Source organism: Sparus aurata, chromosome 20, assembly GCF_900880675.1.
Source record: "Sparus aurata chromosome 20, fSpaAur1.1, whole genome shotgun sequence".
NCBI lineage: Eukaryota > Metazoa > Chordata > Actinopteri > Spariformes > Sparidae > Sparus > Sparus aurata.
In genome coordinates, this window is record NC_044206.1 from 28,194,968 (window position 1) to 28,211,766 (window position 16,799).

The window sequence follows — 16,799 nt, forward strand, 5'->3', positions numbered from 1 at the left end:
AACACTGGACACAGCAGGTAACCACTTCTCCATCATCACCACAAGTCAGGTGACAGAACTCAGCAGTTTATTGACGACATCATCATCACATAATTGTAACACTGTATCTATATATTTAAAAATAAAAAATGTATATACTTACATTGCACTAATGCCTTGTACTTTGTACTTGTTCTTCTTACTTTATGTTGTGTGAATAACCGGATGCTGCTAAAATGTCGTTGCACACGTGCGATGACAATAGAAGGATTCTGATTCTGATCTTTCAGGGTTGTTGTGTTACATGAAGGATTTTATAGGTTTATTCATGGTGACTGTCGCACAGGTGCGGCCACACGGCTGCTACTGATCTGAAAGTTTGTGATATCTGAGTAGAAAAGAGGCGCTTATGGATATGGAAATTCATCGAAACACACGTCATATACGTCAGCGTAGATGTGACATTTGACATGGAATGCAGAGCAGAAACCACTCCCATCCACGTCATCATGGACACATTTTAACCAGCATGCATCACGATTTAGGCAGCGCTGTGATGTGATGATGAACTCGCCTACTGCCCGCTGGTGGCGGGATGGAGGACCAGGAGCCAAGTGGCTGATGGGAGTCGTAGTTTTCAAAGTAATACAAATGTGAGAAACAGCTGCACATGTTTATAAATAGTTTATTCACTTTACAGTGTTTTTTATTTCATTATAAAAGGAGGAGGGAAGAAGAAAGGAGGGGGAGGAGGGTCACATGGTGATCCAGGCCGTCGCCATGGTAACTTCTGTTTGATTGATTACAAAATCAACAGCTGACAAATAAAAAACACATAGTCATAAACAGAAACACTGAGGACCAACAACAGCTCTCTCCTCCAACCAGAGACCACACCTATCCTATGATGTGATGAGGGGGTGGGGCTTAAATGGTGGCCATTTTGAAATGTTTACCACTTTCAAGCAAGTTTCATCAGCTGGATGGACTGAAACATTCTCTGTTTAAATAAAGTTATGTTTTGAAAATTGAAAGACTGACAGCGGTGCTGCTGTGCTCAGAGCGGAGAGCTGTCGGCGGGTGGAGGTGCGGTCACACCTGCGTCCTCACTGGCCTTCTCTCATTCACTTCAATGAAACAGCAACCTGATTTTGAATGTTCAGCGAACAGAAACACTGACTGGGTTTGAAATGTGGCTCCATCATTGTAGTTCATTATGACACTATCAGACTACCATGACATCACTTCCTGTTGTGAGTGGTGGTGTGACCTCACCTTCAGGCGACAAGAAGAAAGAGCACGTTCAGCTTGTTTAATCCAAACTAACATGAAGACGAACGGTGAGCTTCATTCTGGCAGGTTGGTGATGAGATGTAAACAGAGAGCGGTTCTGACCCGATGACTTAAAGGAGTCTGTGGTGATCTAACAGATTCAGGATTTAATGTCCAGACTTGATTCACTTGCTGCTGCTCTGAAACGATCGCTGGATCACATTGGATCTGACTTGAGGAGAAAACGGTGGTTCTGAGTGAATACTGGTTCTGTTAATTCTGTCTTCACCTCCCGATGGACGTGATGGCTGAAGGATGTGTTCTCTGTGACCAACAGCTATAAAATGGTCGAAGAAAAAGATACGGAGCACCTGAAACAGTCGAGACGTGGACAGCACCTGCCGGGCCACAAACACCTGAGATCCGCTCAGTGCAGACCGGTGTGGAGATCAGAACCGGCCCTCATCGACGAGAGTGGGGCGACTCCGGCTCAAGGCTGAAGATGGACCTGATTTTTTTTCTTTTTTAAGAATCGTAGAAGCGAGACAATATTTTCTTTGTTTGTTGAACCGGAACTTGTTCTGACCAATCAGCTTGTTCGACACATGCTGCTCATATTTTGGTGGTCGAGGGATCGAGTCTCCCAGAACCAGACTTGACCAAACGTCGTCACCATCATCATGGCCAACGATCGGCTGGCTCTGCTTCTGGAGTTCGCACCAGTTTGCAGCTCCGGGCCGGTCGTGTCGTGTGTGGACAGATGGTCTCACTGATGTCAGAGCTGCTGGGCGTCACAGATCCCACTGGATCAGCACCACGGATGAATTAGAGGCTCGGCATCAGCACGGGCTAGCTTAGCTTAGCACCAGAAAAACCCCTACAAGATGAACTGTAGACCCAACAAGCGCTGGTTAGCAGTTAGCACGATGCTAGCAGAGGTACATGTGATCACACAGGACACAGTGACCGGTACCGGGTCCATTCTGTATATCCTCCGCTGACACAAAGTACGTCGACACACAACAACCTGAACTGAAACATCTGATTCACAGGAAGAAGTTTTAAATCCTCAGGGTCAAGATCAGAACCACACGTGCTTGATATCACCATCACTAACCTGAACCGACCCGGGTCATTGACTCTGGGTTCAGACACGGTTCTGTTTCATGCTGTAAAATGAAGGAGGCCTTCTGACTCAGCACCACTGAGGAGTTGGTCCTGTGTGATCAGACTCTTTACCGGGCCTACTGGGTCAACAACAGGAACCTTAAGACCCAACCAGTGTCACCATAAACAATAAACAGCTACGGGACCAGCGAGAGCCGATGACGGGTCGTAGCACCAAATGTTGAGACCAAAGTCAGACATCAGAACGAGAACTTCTACCTGCAGAGGGGCATCAGGGAGTCTGACCAATCAGGTGACCCGAGACTAGGAAACAACCAATCAGGTGACCCGAGACTAGGAACCAACCAATCAGGTGACCCGAGACTAGGAACCAACCAATCAGGTGACCCGAGACTAGGAACCAACCAATCAGGTGACCCGAGACTAGGAACCAACCAATCAGGTGAACCAAGACTAGGAACCAATCAGTTCTGACCGATGACAGACTGAAGACCAATCAGATGCTAATTAACTGTAGAAACGATTGACACACACAAACGCACACACAGACTCACACAGACTCACACACACACACACACACACAGGTGACTGAAGAACTGCGGTCCAACAGTCCGACCGCACCGACACCGACCCGTCTTTCTGTCTTCATCCGTCTCACATCCTGCTGATCCACGTTGACCACTAACGGCACTAACCCCGCCCACCCGGCATCACAGGTATGAAAACCAAGCGCTCCGCAGTGGTAGTCTCAGGAAGTGTTACTGCGCGTAGCTCGTTTGTTTTTAGCTTAATGTTGGATAAAAGTTCTCTGTAGCTGCGTGAAGACAAACAGACAGAAGCAGTAAAAGTATTTGTTCACAGTATTTGTACTGAAGGTGTGTTTCGACAGTAATGATTGACAGCTTCTCTTCTCCATTGTCAAACCACAGGCTCACACTCCTGTCTGTGTCAGACCAGCTCAAACCGTCCAGCTCGGTCCAAACTTGAGTCTCAACAGGGACGAAGGTTTTTAAAGTAAGTCTGGAGTTTCATCAGGGTCAACAGAGTCGGACCACTCCTGACTGGCTGCTTCACACTTACTGGTCCAAACCAGTTCAAATTGGTGCAAACGGGCCAAAAGTCCAGATTTAACTGAATTAAGACTGAAACGAGCTCACAGAGAGAAGAGTCAGCCTCACTAACTGAAGACTGAAGAGATGGAAAATCAAGATTGGTGCATAAAGTCTCTAGAACTGGGCATGAAGAAGGACACAGGGGGGTTGTGGGTATTTATCCAACAAACATGGTGGTGTAGTCACTAAAGAAGTCTACTTGTCTTTCAGTTTGTTTATATTCAAGTTTTATTCTTAAAAATCTCCCGTCTGTCCATTCATCCGTCTTATTGTCCATTCGCCGTCCAGGCCCTGCCCACAAGTTTAGCCCCGCCCTCTTCGCCTCCGACCGCCATGTAATGTGATTGTCCAGCTGAAGATTGGAGGGGCGGGGCTTACTAACTGACCTGAGCTCAGTGTCAGAGTCTTGCAGATCAGGTATGGTCCGTCGCTTATATTCCCGGTAGGTAACACGCTAGTCTGGGGTTCATGAGTATGTGTACGTAAATACTGTGTGTGTGTGTGTGTGTGTGTGTGTGTGTGTGTCCGTGTGTGTCAGACTTTCGTGATCTGATTGTGATGGTCATCTTCAAACGGCTCGTTCTCCGGGTCCGAGTCTGTTGTGTCGGAGTAGCGGTAGTGATCCGGTTCGTTGTCGCTGACGTCCGGTGTCACAGAGGCCGACGTGCTGCTGGCGTCACAGTTAGCTCCTTCTTCTACCGTCTTAGTGAAGTACAGCTTCACCTGAGGACGACACAAACAGGTGTTAGATGTAGATGTGCACCAGTGGGTGGAGCCACTCCTGACGCCTACGGGAAATAACAGCTAGCTTAGCTTAGCTTTCATAGCTGACGTTTCGTACATAGCTTCATCTGACAGTGAAGTCATTCAATCAATTCAAAACTGACTGCTCGTGTTCCCTCGACTGTATTGATGAAATCTTCATTGATCACACCTGATCACAGGAGAGGTCTGACTGCAGCGCCCCAACACGATGACACTCCTCATACTGACAGGTGATCAGTTACAGCTGACTGACGGAGCAGCTCGCCGTACAGAAACTAACAGCAGGCGTCTGCTCTGTGCTGCTTTTCACGCTCAGTGAACGGACCATGAATAAAAACCACTGAAGAAAGTTCTGTTCTTCTTCTTCTTACTCTCTCTTTGAACCAGGTAAACGATGCAGCGTTACCTTAAAGTTTGGGGAGAAGTTTCTGTTGGCCTTGTCCTTGTTGGCCTTATCCAAGTCGTTCTTGGTCAGCGTGAGAACCAGGAAGTCTCTGTCGTTGCTGTCTCCTCCCGTTATCGTCCCCAGGTTCTGCTGCATTCTGTCAGACGGTTCCCGCAGCGTCCCAGCGCTGCCGTTCTCCAACCTGTCCAGGTTCTCCTCTGGGCCCGGGATGAAGAACGTGTTCACCCAGAAGTGGAACATCTTTTCCTAGAAGGAACGACACAGTCTGAGGTCACGACTACTTCCTGTCTCACTGTCTGTTCTTGATCTGAACCACCAGTCTACCTCCCTATGTTAAACAGCTGTCTGACTGCCGTTAGCTGTTAGCTGGCTGCTATTAGCTGCTATTAGTTATTAGCTGCTATTAGTTATTAGCTGCTATTAGTTATTAGCTGGCTGCTGCTAGTTGTTAGCTGGCTGTAAGCTGTTAGCCAGCTGCTGTGAGGCTCACTGATTCGCTGCTGCTCTGGTCAGACAGGCTGTCTTCAGCTCCTGTAGACAGATTTGATAAATGCAAGTCCTCCTCCACCTCCTCACCTTCTTCATCATCTTGTTCTGCTTGTGGAAGAACTCCACCTTAATGTCTCCACACACAGGAAGCGGCTGCGGGAACTCAAACAGCATCAGCTTGTCTTCTCTCCTGGTGTGAGTCGGGTTGGACGTGTGGATCTTCACCTTCAGCTGGTACACCACGAACTGAGGGTCTGAAGCACCAAGCCACGTTACTACATATTATACTGCACGTAGTACTGCATATTATAATGCACGTAGTACTGCATATTATACTGCCTGTAGTACTGCATATTATACTGCATATATGCAGTACTACTGCATATTAGACTGCATATTATACTGCACGTAGTACTGCATATTATACTGCATTTTATACTGCCTGTAGTACTGCATATTATACTGCATATATGCAGTACTACTGCATATTATACTGCATATTATACTGCACGTAGTACTGCATATTATACTGCCTGTAGTACTGCATATCATACTGCACGTAGTACTGCATATTATACTGCATATTATACTGCACGTAGTACTGCATATTATACTGCCTGTAGTACTGCATATTATACTGCATATTATACTGCACGTAGTACTGCATATTATACTGCCTGTAGTACTGCATATTATACTGCATATATGCAGTACTACTGCATATTATACTGCATATTATACTGCACGTAGTACTGCATATTATACTGCATGTAGTACTGCATATTATACTGCATATTATACTGCATATTATACTGCATGTAGTACTGCATATATGCAGTACTACTGCATATTATACTGCATGTAGTACTGCATATTATACTGCATGTAGTACTGCATATATGCAGTACTGCATGTCATACTGCATGTAGTACTGCATATTATACTGCATATTATACTGCATGTCGTATTGCATGTAGTACTGCATATTATACTGCATATTATACTGCATGTAGTACTGCATGTCATACTGCATGTAGTACTGCATGTCGTACTGCATGTCGTACTGCATATTATACTGCATATTATACTGCATGTCGTATTGCATGTAGTACTGCATATTATACTGCATATTATACTGCATGTAGTACTGCATGTCATACTGCATGTAGTACTGCATATTATACTGCATGTTGTACTGCATGTCGTACTGCATGTAGTACTGCATATATGCAGTACTGCATGTCATACTGCATGTAGTACTGCATGTAGTACTGCATGTCATACTGCATGTCGTACTGCATGTCGTACTGCATGTAGTACTGCATATTATACTGCATATTATACTGCATGTCGTATTGCATGTAGTACTGCATATTATACTGCATATTATACTGCATGTAGTACTGCATGTCATACTGCATGTAGTACTGCATATTATACTGCATGTTGTACTGCATGTCGTACTGCATGTCATACTGCATGTAGTACTGCATATTATACTGCATATTATACTGCATGTCGTATTGCATGTAGTACTGCATATTATACTGCATATTATACTGCATGTCATACTGCATGTAGTACTGCATATTATACTGCATGTAGTACTGCATGTCATACTGCATGTAGTACTGCATGTAGTACTGCATGTCATACTGCATGTAGTACTGCATGTCGTACTGCATGTCGTACTGCATGTCGTACTGCATGTAGTACTGCATATTATACTGCATATTATACTGCATGTAGTACTGCATGTCATACTGCATGTCGTACTGCATGTCGTACTGCATGTAGTACTGCATGTAGTACTGCATGTCATACTGCATGTAGTACTGCATGTAGTACTGCATATTATACTGCACGTAGTACTGCATGTAGTACTGCATGTCATACTGCACGTAGTACTGCATATTATACTGCACGTAGTACTGCATATTATACTGCACGTAGTACTGCATGTAGTACTGCATGTCATACTGCACGTAGTACTGCATATTATACTGCACGTAGTACTGCATATCATACTGCATGTAGTACTGCATATCATACTGCATGTAGTACTGCATATCATACTGCATGTAGTACTGCATATTATACTGCATGTAGTACTGCATATTATACTGCATGTAGTACTGCATATTATACTGCATGTAGTACTGCATATCATACTGCATGTAGTACTGCATATCATACTGCACGTAGTACTGCATATTATACTGCATGTAGTACTGCATATATCAGAACATTATAAACAAACATTATACAGAATAGTTCAGTTCTATTCAGTTATTACAGACAGGTGGTCTGTCAGACAGACAGTCAGACAGACAGGTGGTCAGTCAGACAGACAGGTGGTCAGTCAGACAGACAGTCAGACAGACAGGTGGTCAGTCAGACAGACAGTCAGACAGACAGGTGGTCAGTCAGACAGACAGGTGGTCATTCAGACAGACAGTCAGACAGACAGTCAGACAGACAGGTGGTCAGTCAGACAGACAGGTGGACTTACTGCAGGTTCCTCCAGTGAACATGGGGATGGTTTCAAACAGCATCTTGTGGAAGAGCAGGGCGACAGGTTTGTACAGCAGCTGGTTCCTCAGCAGGAAGCTGTAGTAGATGACATAACGCCGCTGACTGGGGATGGTCACACCCTACACACACACACACACACACACACGCACACACACACAGTGCATCATATTAACCAGCTTTACTTGTTTTAGGAGTTTTCCTTATGCAGTTCTGTACAGGACACATCTGATACAGTTTGACTGACAAACTGTCATCTGAACATGATGTCACCACATGATGTCATCACATGATGTCACCACATGATGTCATCACATGATGTCACCACATGATGTCATCACATGATGTCACCACATGATGTCATCACATGATGTCACCACATGATGTCACCACATGATGTCACCACATGATGTCATCACATGATGTCACCACATGATGTCATCACATGATGTCACCACATGATGTCATCAGATGATGTCATCACATGATGTCATCAGTTTATCAACATGCCATAAATCAGACAGTATAAAAACATCACAGGTGTGTTTAATAATTCCTGTTGTTACAGATTTGGACGGGACACATTAAAATAAAATAAAATATCTCAACTTTGTTCGCAATGTACCACACTACATTGTCAAATTTAAAACATTAACAACATAATGTAACAATAACTTATATCTTCAGTCAATTGGAAACTTCAACAAAATAACCTGCCATCTAGTTTCTGCAGAGCTTGCAAACTGGCTCAACATAACTCACTGGTCCAAGTCTCCCTACGCCACACATGCGCAGCACGCAACGTGTGCTTGTTATGTAGTGAAGAAGACATGGCAGAGGGAGGACGTGATAGTAGCGGCCCTCAAGGCATTTTTCTGCCTTCAAAGAGAACCAAATCTGCAGTCTGGGCGTATTCTGGTTATTGTAAGAACGCTCAGGGACAGCTGGTCGAGGATGGCAGCCCTGTCTGCAGGAGCTGTGAGCAGAAAGTTGTTGCGAGGGGCGGCAACACCTCCAATTAACGCGACCATCACCTCAACTGTTCAGGGAACGCAAGGTAAGCTAACCTTAAGCCTGGGTGCATCATGTAAGTGTATTCTCTGTCTAATTTGCTGTTGTCACTAATGTAAAATGAACAAATAGTGGTATAACTGAACGAAGTTGATCCGTGATTTGGCTCGTTATCTGAACTGCTTATTAACTGTAGATTTCACTTTTTAAAGTTGACCTAATAATTCCCCAAATATTGCTGCAGAGCTGCAGTGACACAAACACGTACTGGGTGGACTGAGTTAGTGAACACAAACTGACTGTGATGACTGACTTTCATCTCAGCTCTGTTCACCTGAGCAGCATCTACCTGTGGCTCAGCAGCATCGGACCAATCAGACGGACCGAGTCCACTGACAACAGACGAGCAGGCAGACAGAGAGACAGACAGCAAATATATAAGAAATATCACAAATATTTACTTGTAGATTAGACTATATATAAAGAATAAAGTAAAATGGTGAATATAACAAGTGACTAGATGGAGATAAGAGCCAAAATAGAGTATTTGTAATTAATTTAACAATAATCCTTTTTGTTGGCCTTCGCCCATGAGTACAACTGGATTTGGCCCCAGTAAGCCCTGCAACCCCTCAGGGGGATAAAAGGCGGCAACATCCCGCGACCCTCACGGACCCAACCCTCCAACCTGTTCCTCACAAAAGTGATGTGATCTGTTGGTTGCACCCTTAGAATTAAGTAACAATGACAGTAATAATTAATAATGACATTTTCTATTCATTTTTTTCACACAGAGGTTCTGCTGGCCAATCGAGTGCTGCTGCCACAACATCTCATTCTACTGTATTTAAGGTTTATTTTGCACAGTTTTGATACATTCTTTTATACTTATTTAATGTTGATTTTGGAGTGTTTTGTTAAGGTTTTGGATTTGGACTATTCTAATATATAATAAATCTATTTCAAATATAAATCTTGGTGACATTATTTCAATTTATCAGTGTTTTTTCAATATTTTGAAGACATTTTGAAAATACCGCGGTATACCGATAACCGTGATAATTTTGTGTGAAATTTTCATACTGTTACATCCCAAATGTGGACAGTGAATGAACGAGAGAGGAAGGAGAAGCTAAAGGAGCAGCAGGAGTAGCGACAGTAACAAAGTGAACAGTACAGGCTGCAGTCTGGCTGTGAATAAAGGCCACGGCTCCTCCAGATACAGCAAAGCTCCCTGCTATTATTTCTCGACCAGCTTCACATGTGAAAGAGGTTCACCCCGCAGGTAAACATAAACTTCCCTGGAGGAAATCACCTCCCCTGAGCTTCCCGACCACGGTCCGGGAGCCCAACAGGACCGGTGTAACACCATGCTGTGGTTTGACTGGCTGTAGCTGATAGCTGCTGGTTTAGCTAGTAGCTCAGTTAGAGGAGGCTGACTCACAGCACTTCAACAAGTGTGTGTTTCTTAACGCTTGGAAAGCCGACCGGACGTGACATGTAGGCGTGGCAGCATCCACGATTCCATTTGGTAATTCAAAGTCCAAGATTGTGACTTAATTTCGGTCGATTTCGATTTTAAATCGACACACTTAGTACTGCAGTACTTACACTGCAGTATATATACTGCAGTGTAAGTACTAGTATGTACTGCAGTACAGACAGATGGTAGTAGAGGTACCTTCTTGTCGCGTGTCCGGACCTCTCCGTAGAAGTCCAGCGCCTCCTGAGCCTCCTGAAACTTTCCCCGGTGCAGCAGGTAGGCGCAGATCATCACACCTGTCCGGCCTTTTCCCGCCTTGCAGTGGATGGCAGCAACGTGCTGCTCGTCCTCGCTCAGCCACTGATCCAGGTCCTCACAGAACGGCTTGATCAGCTCCAGCTGGGGCGGGTTGTGGTCCTCGAATGGATACTGAGCCACTGAGAGAACCACAGAGACCACGTTATCACAAACCCAGAACCACAGAGACCACGTCATCACAAACCCAGAACCACAGAGACCACGTCATCACAAACCCAGAACCACAGAGACCACGTTATCACAAACCCAGAACCACAGAGACCACGTCATCACAAACCCAGAACCACAGAGACCACGTCATCACAAACCCAGAACCACAGAGTGAGTCTCACCTCGACAGCTGAACTTTGCTGTGTCATAATGTCGCTCTGCACACCTGTGGACAGACAGACAGACAGACAGACAGACAGGTGGATGTTATCAACAGATCGACAGGTGACTTCATATGAACATTAAGATCAAACTTCAGTCAGTACTCACAAGTTGTAGATCTTATAGTGATTCTTGTGCTTTGAGTCTAAAAACCTGAAACACAGACAGACAGACGATCAGACAGAGAATCAGACAGACAGGTTCAGTTTGAAACACCTCATCTCTTTATTTTATTACGGCCCCATAGGCCTCTCATCTAGGTTCTGCAGTAATCTGCTTATTTCTGTTCTGGTGTTCCTGACGGTCCCGTGTGTTCCTGACGGTCCCGTGCGTTCCTGAAGGTCCCGTGCGTTCCTGAAGGTCCCGTGTGTTCCTGACGGTCCCGTGCGTTCCTGACGGTCCCGTGCGTTCCTGAAGGTCCCGTGCGTTCCTGAAGGTCCCGTGTGTTCCTGACGGTCCCGTGTGTTCCTGACGGTCCCGTGCGTTCCTGAAGGTCCCGTGTGTTCCTGAAGGTCCCGTGCTGTCCTGAAGGTCCCGTGTGTTCCTGAAGGTCCCGTGTGTTCCTGAAGGTCCCGTGCGTTCCTGAGGGTCCCGTGCGTTCCTGAGGGTCCCGTGCGTTCCTGACGGTCCCGTGCGTTCCTGACGGTCCCGTGCGTTCCTGAAGGTCCCGTGCGTTCCTGAAGGTCCCGTGCGTTCCTGAAGGTCCCGTGCGTTCCTGAGGGTCCCGTGCGTTCCTGAGGGTCCCGTGCGTTCCTGACGGTCCCGTGTGTTCCTGAAGGTCCCGTGTGTTCCTGAAGGTCCCGTGCGTTCCTGAAGGTCCCGTGCGTTCCTGAGGGTCCCGTGTGTTCCTGAAGGTCCCGTGTGTTCCTGACGGTCCCGTGTGTTCCTGAAGGTCCCGTGTGTTCCTGAAGGTCCCGTGCTGTCCTGAAGGTCCCGTGCGTTCCTGAGGGTCCCGTGTGTTCCTGACGGTCCCGTGTGTTCCTGAAGGTCCCGTGTGTTCCTGAAGGTCCCGTGCTGTCCTGAAGGTCCCGTGCGTTCCTGAAGGTCCCGTGCGTTCCTGACGGTCCCGTGTGTTCCTGACGGTCCCGTGTGTTCCTGAAGGTCCCGTGTGTTCCTGAAGGTCCCGTGCGTTCCTGACGGTCCCGTGCGTTCCTAACGGTCCCGTGCGTTCCTGACGGTCCAGCAGAGGACATAAAGTGGGCCTGGCCTTTGAAATGAGCGGAGGAAGCTTTGCTTTGTCTTTTTGTTCAGTTTGATGTTGAGATTGTTTTTTGGAATCGAAATGTTTGTTTCACAGAATTAAAGCAATAGACGTGAAACTGTTCAAAGTCTCTCCTGCCGTTTCTTTGAGCTGGTCACAAATGGGGGCCGTCCAAACAGTTTATCCGCCTTTACGCATTTACCTTTGTTATCTGTGGGCCTACCTGCACCTTTTGTTCTCAGTGAATTAGGCCGCAGCAGGACGCTCACCTCTGTTCTTCACTAGGCCTAAAACTAAAATTAAGGCCTGCTCGCTTCATCGGAAGAAGTGAAGCGCTGTTTAAATATTTACTATAATCATTGAATCTTCACAATCAGAAAGTTGCTTTGTTGAGCAGTCGGGTGGATAGACGCCTGGTAGTAGTTGATTTGTTGGTTGATTTACACTTTCTATTATTTGTTATTTCTGCATTTTCCCCCTCTGTTCTTTTCCAACAGCTACAGGAAAAGTTTTTGTTGGAGGGAAAAGTGATGTGCTTTTTTGTGCGCCGGAACGTCGGACAGTGAGGTCTGGTGAGTTCAGCGGTATATTTGCAGGCCTTTCACCTTTTCTTTTAGGCTTACTTAATCACGTGTTTTTGGGACGTGTGGTTTATCGTTTGTGAACAGTTCCGTGTGGAGCAGTAGTCTCAGGTGCACCCCGAGGCATTGGTGGAATCACCAGTTTCTGGTTGTTTTCCTATACCTGCTGGCTTGTTGCTTAATTCGTCCGACCACCGGCCTGTTCCAAGCTTCGCGTTTAGTTAATGACATGGGTTGTTTTGTTTTGCCCAGGGGGAATGGTCATTGGTCTTGGCTTGTATGATCTCTGGACTTCCCGGTTAAGTTTTGGGGTGTGTGCCAGAGCACAGTTGTTTACATAAGGCATCACTTGTTGAAAAGTTTGTGGAGGAACCTTCCAAGGTTGTGTTTGATGTACTGACCAAGAGCCAGTTGATACAACTGAAGTCCCGTCTGTATGTCTTACAGGTGATGTTAAAACACGGTGAAGTCATTCCCATGTAATCAAAAATAATAGACGTGAAACTGTTGCAAAGTCTCTCCTGCCGTTTCTTTGTAACTCTGAGCCGGTAACAATTTGAAGCTCTTACACAGATCTCCGGTGTCCCAGAGTCTGAACCGGGTGAACCGGCTGTGAGCTGATTGGTTGATGGATTGATAATCCTCCAGTCGGTGCCGTTACACCACAGAAGAAGAAGAGGACACAACCAGATGACTCTGAGGTCAAAGGTCAAAAACATTTACTGTGTTAATGTGAGGAAGGTTACAGCCTCCTCATCATCACTCCACACACTGATGATGGAAGTCATATGATTGATGACATCATCAATTAATCAAAAAGTCTGTTCTGGTACTTTTAGTTTCTTTGTTTCTAAAACAAACTTCAGTGGAAACAGAATTACACTTCCTGACAGTGAGGAAGATGATGATGATGATGATGATGATGATGGAGGACGTGTTGACCGCCAGTGGAGGAGGCGTGGTCTTACCGTACGACATCATCGATGTTGTTCCTGTAGACGCCCTCCAGACGCTCTGCGGGGAAACCCATCGCTATGATGTTTGGATAAATATCTGATCACAAGTTCAGGATCAATAAACACGTCATGTTTACATCTTACTGCCGCCCGTCTGTCGTAACAGACGTGAGGAGGCGTGTTCTAACTCCCGTCACTGAGGAGGCGTGGATTTGGATCGATACATGATTAGTTATCTGATCCGCTTTCAGATAGACCTTTATTTTGAAATGTTTGAGTGATTGAGGTGTTGGTCTCTTTCATGTTTGTTTGAGGCTCAGTTAAAGTTAACTTACAGTTATTTACCTGTTCTTATTTATTTTATGGCCAGTGATGTGATGTCACTTGCTTCCGTTGTAGGGACAGATGACGTAATCTCAGACTGTTCGCTGTCACACGGGTGAAGCTGTGACGCTGCTGGTTTCCTCCCAGTAACAAACTGTCTTTGTTTGGATTTAACGTGTGAAAATGTAACGTGTGAAACAGAATTTAACAGAACGTGTCTGATATCTGTAGACTTCCTGTCTGAAATCAGCAGGATGTCGTCATGATTTATTCTCTGACGAAACACAAACGAACAGAAGTTTAAATCTCATCAATCAGGTTTAAACTGTGGAGAAATAAACATGATTTTTATTTAACTCATGTTTTATAATGTTTGTGTGACTGTGACTAAACATCTGTGGCGTTGTATTGTGTTCTGACTCGGAGCTGAGCTGTGACGTCCTGTGCAGGTGTGCAGCTCAGGTGTGTCAGTCTGTCGGACTGCTGCTGATGCAACGCCACTAACCTCTGTTAGCTTGGCCTGTTAGCACCTGCTACCTCCAGTGCTGCTCCGAAAAACACAACCAGCAGCTCACACAGCTGATTAATATGTTTATGTACCGAGCCGTAAGAGACGGTACCGGGTACTCTGCAGAGAAGTGATCCAGTACTCGCGGTACCATCAGAGCTAAACGCCTGCTATCGCTAGCTAGCCGCATTCAGTCACATTCTCCTGTAGGCGATAAACCGCACGACGTTGAAAAAAGTGCTCATTTAAAGCAAACTGGCAAATAAGCCAACAAAGTGATAACCTTTCACTTCCAGGTAGAAACAGATGGAATCAGAGAATTAGGGCCTGTAGGGAAGAGTACGGATGACATTTGACATATTTTAAGGATTTGTTCTCGCTGATGGCTTCTGTTGACGTTGCTGTCTTTGATTCAGTCTATGAGCTTCTAAATGTTCTGATTATAATAACGTTACTGCAGTTTGGTTGATTAACTAATGCATGCACACAATAAATCTATACATGTCGCACACTGTTATTTAATGTGAACAGCCTGTCTGTCCACACCATCATTCAATCTTGAGATGTTTAATGTAGTTCTGCAGAACGTTTGAGAGCGAACAAGCTAGCGATCCAGGCTAACCACAGCCAGTGCACCTGGAGCAAAGCAGCAGGACAATGAAAGGATACAGGTCAGGTCCAGGTCGAACCCGTCCTCCTGGTATCTCCTTTTATTCCTGCTGACGATTTCCTTGATTAAGGCAGCCATGATCGACGTGTGTGCTGAGGGGCCGCCTGTCTCCTCCGTCCTCAGCCTCTCCGGAGCCTCCGCTGTCTAGCTGCCAGGAGAGAAGCTAACTGGGACAGCTAGCCCGGAGTTAGCTGGCTAGCCAGCAGCCCCCCGATCTCCAGAAGGTCGCTGTTTAAACGTCTATTGCGATAAATCCTGATGGATAATCTGAATTAATACAGGTCCAGACACGACCCCGTTACCCGTCCTCCTCCGTTGCCACTCTGAAAGCTCCGTCGTGGACAGCAGCCAGCGGGCCTTCTAGTTAACAGGCAGCCCGGCCGTCGGTGCTGTTTTCTGGGTCAGAACAAGGGGGCGTCGGGGCCTCCTCCCTGCTCCCACTGCGGGCCCGGGTTTCCAGGTCCCCCGCCTGGAGACAAAACCATCCGCGGGTTTATGTTCGCTGAAGCTCCAGCCCTCCGGACGTCGTGTGGATCCAGTTGGACTCTTGCCGGCCTCGTTGTGCCAAGGAGCCGCCGTGACTGGACGCTTATCGGCGGAGAGAAAAACTCTCCGAGGCGCCTTTGAGCGGAGGAACCAAGACGAGGCTCCGCTGGGAGAGTGAAGCTAGAGACCGGAGCCCCGCACACATCCGGTCAGCGCCTTCAAAGTAAACCAGTTGTAACGCTGTTATGAACTGTACGTAAATGAAGGCTTAGGATAGCGCTTTTATTTTGTAAAAGCGGTTATTTTCCGATGTTACGTCACTCCGTGTGGCTTGTCGATGCTACATGTTAGCTGCTAGCTGGACCCTGTGAGGCAAACGCATCCTGTCAGCACACAGGGTTGCCAGGTTGTGTAAGTTTTATCCTCCCATTCAAAACCTCCTTCACAAAACCCGCAAAATAACATCAGAGGGTCTCATTACATAATGCGTGCATGCGCACAGCTCTGTTAACAGTCAGCTGACGGGATTTATATAATTTATATGATTTATATAATTTATATGATTTATATAATTTATATAATTTGATGTGTTTCTATCTGACGGAGATTTTTAATTTATGATGTTACGTTACGTGAATACTGAATATAACGACACACTGTGATGATGACGATGATTGATGAAGATGAAGATGACGATCAGAGGGTTATTAAGCGGTGTTACAGCGCCACCTGCCGGATGAAGAGAATTAACAAAGTTTTATAGTAGAACGAACAATAAGTCCAGAAACATAAACATCAAATACAAACGTACTACACAGCTGTTTAATATATGTTTATATCATATAATGACAAAGTTGTGTTGAGACAATCTTTATCATTCTTAAACTGGACTTGGTTAAAATGTATAATACTGTTTGATGAACCCTTTCTGTAAACAAGCGTCAGTGATGAAATAGTTTAAATCAAATAAATGAATGTGGATAATTATGAAGGAGAAACACATGGTCTGTAATGTCTGTAATAATTGTATTTTCATGCAGACACTTTGTGGAACGATTTTAAAGAACTGTGTTTCAATGATTTAATTTTTATATAGAATGATACAGAAATATACAAACCTTTAATATTAAAACCTTTATTCTTAATCAAATCAAAAGTAGCACAGGATGCTGGTGAAACTGCTGGCGATCATGAACAAAGTCTCTC

The 16,799-nt window shown here is 45.6% G+C and overlaps 1 protein-coding gene across 1 annotated transcript; it reads right to left on the reverse strand.

Moving 5' to 3' along the window:
- Nucleotides 1-646: 646 nt before the first annotated feature.
- ptenb (phosphatase and tensin homolog B) lies at nucleotides 647-15,997 on the reverse strand. The gene is made up of 9 exons (XM_030400894.1): nucleotides 15,107-15,997; nucleotides 13,618-13,702; nucleotides 10,976-11,020; nucleotides 10,828-10,871; nucleotides 10,376-10,614; nucleotides 7,664-7,805; nucleotides 5,239-5,405; nucleotides 4,663-4,908; nucleotides 647-4,214 (listed from the first exon to the last, which is right to left on the reverse strand). Exons 1-9 carry the CDS (start codon nucleotides 15,183-15,185, stop codon nucleotides 4,026-4,028), a joined length of 1,236 nt encoding a protein of 411 aa, XP_030256754.1. The 5' UTR covers nucleotides 15,186-15,997; the 3' UTR covers nucleotides 647-4,025.
- Between the last annotated feature and the right edge of the window lie 802 nt (nucleotides 15,998-16,799).

What these genes read in the sequence shown, in the direction of transcription:
- ptenb (XM_030400894.1), bottom strand. Translation starts at nt 15,185, where the DNA reads ATGGCTGCCTTAATCAAGGAAATCGTCAGCAGGAATAAAAGGAGATAC. An exon ending in CACTATAAGATCTACAACTT is followed by an intron (nt 10,872 to 10,975) that starts GTGAGTACTGAC and finishes GTCTGTCCACAG; the next exon opens with GTGTGCAGAGCGACATTATG. An exon ending in AGCAAAGTTCAGCTGTCGAG is followed by an intron (nt 10,615 to 10,827) that starts GTGAGACTCACT and finishes TGGTTCTCTCAG; the next exon opens with TGGCTCAGTATCCATTCGAG.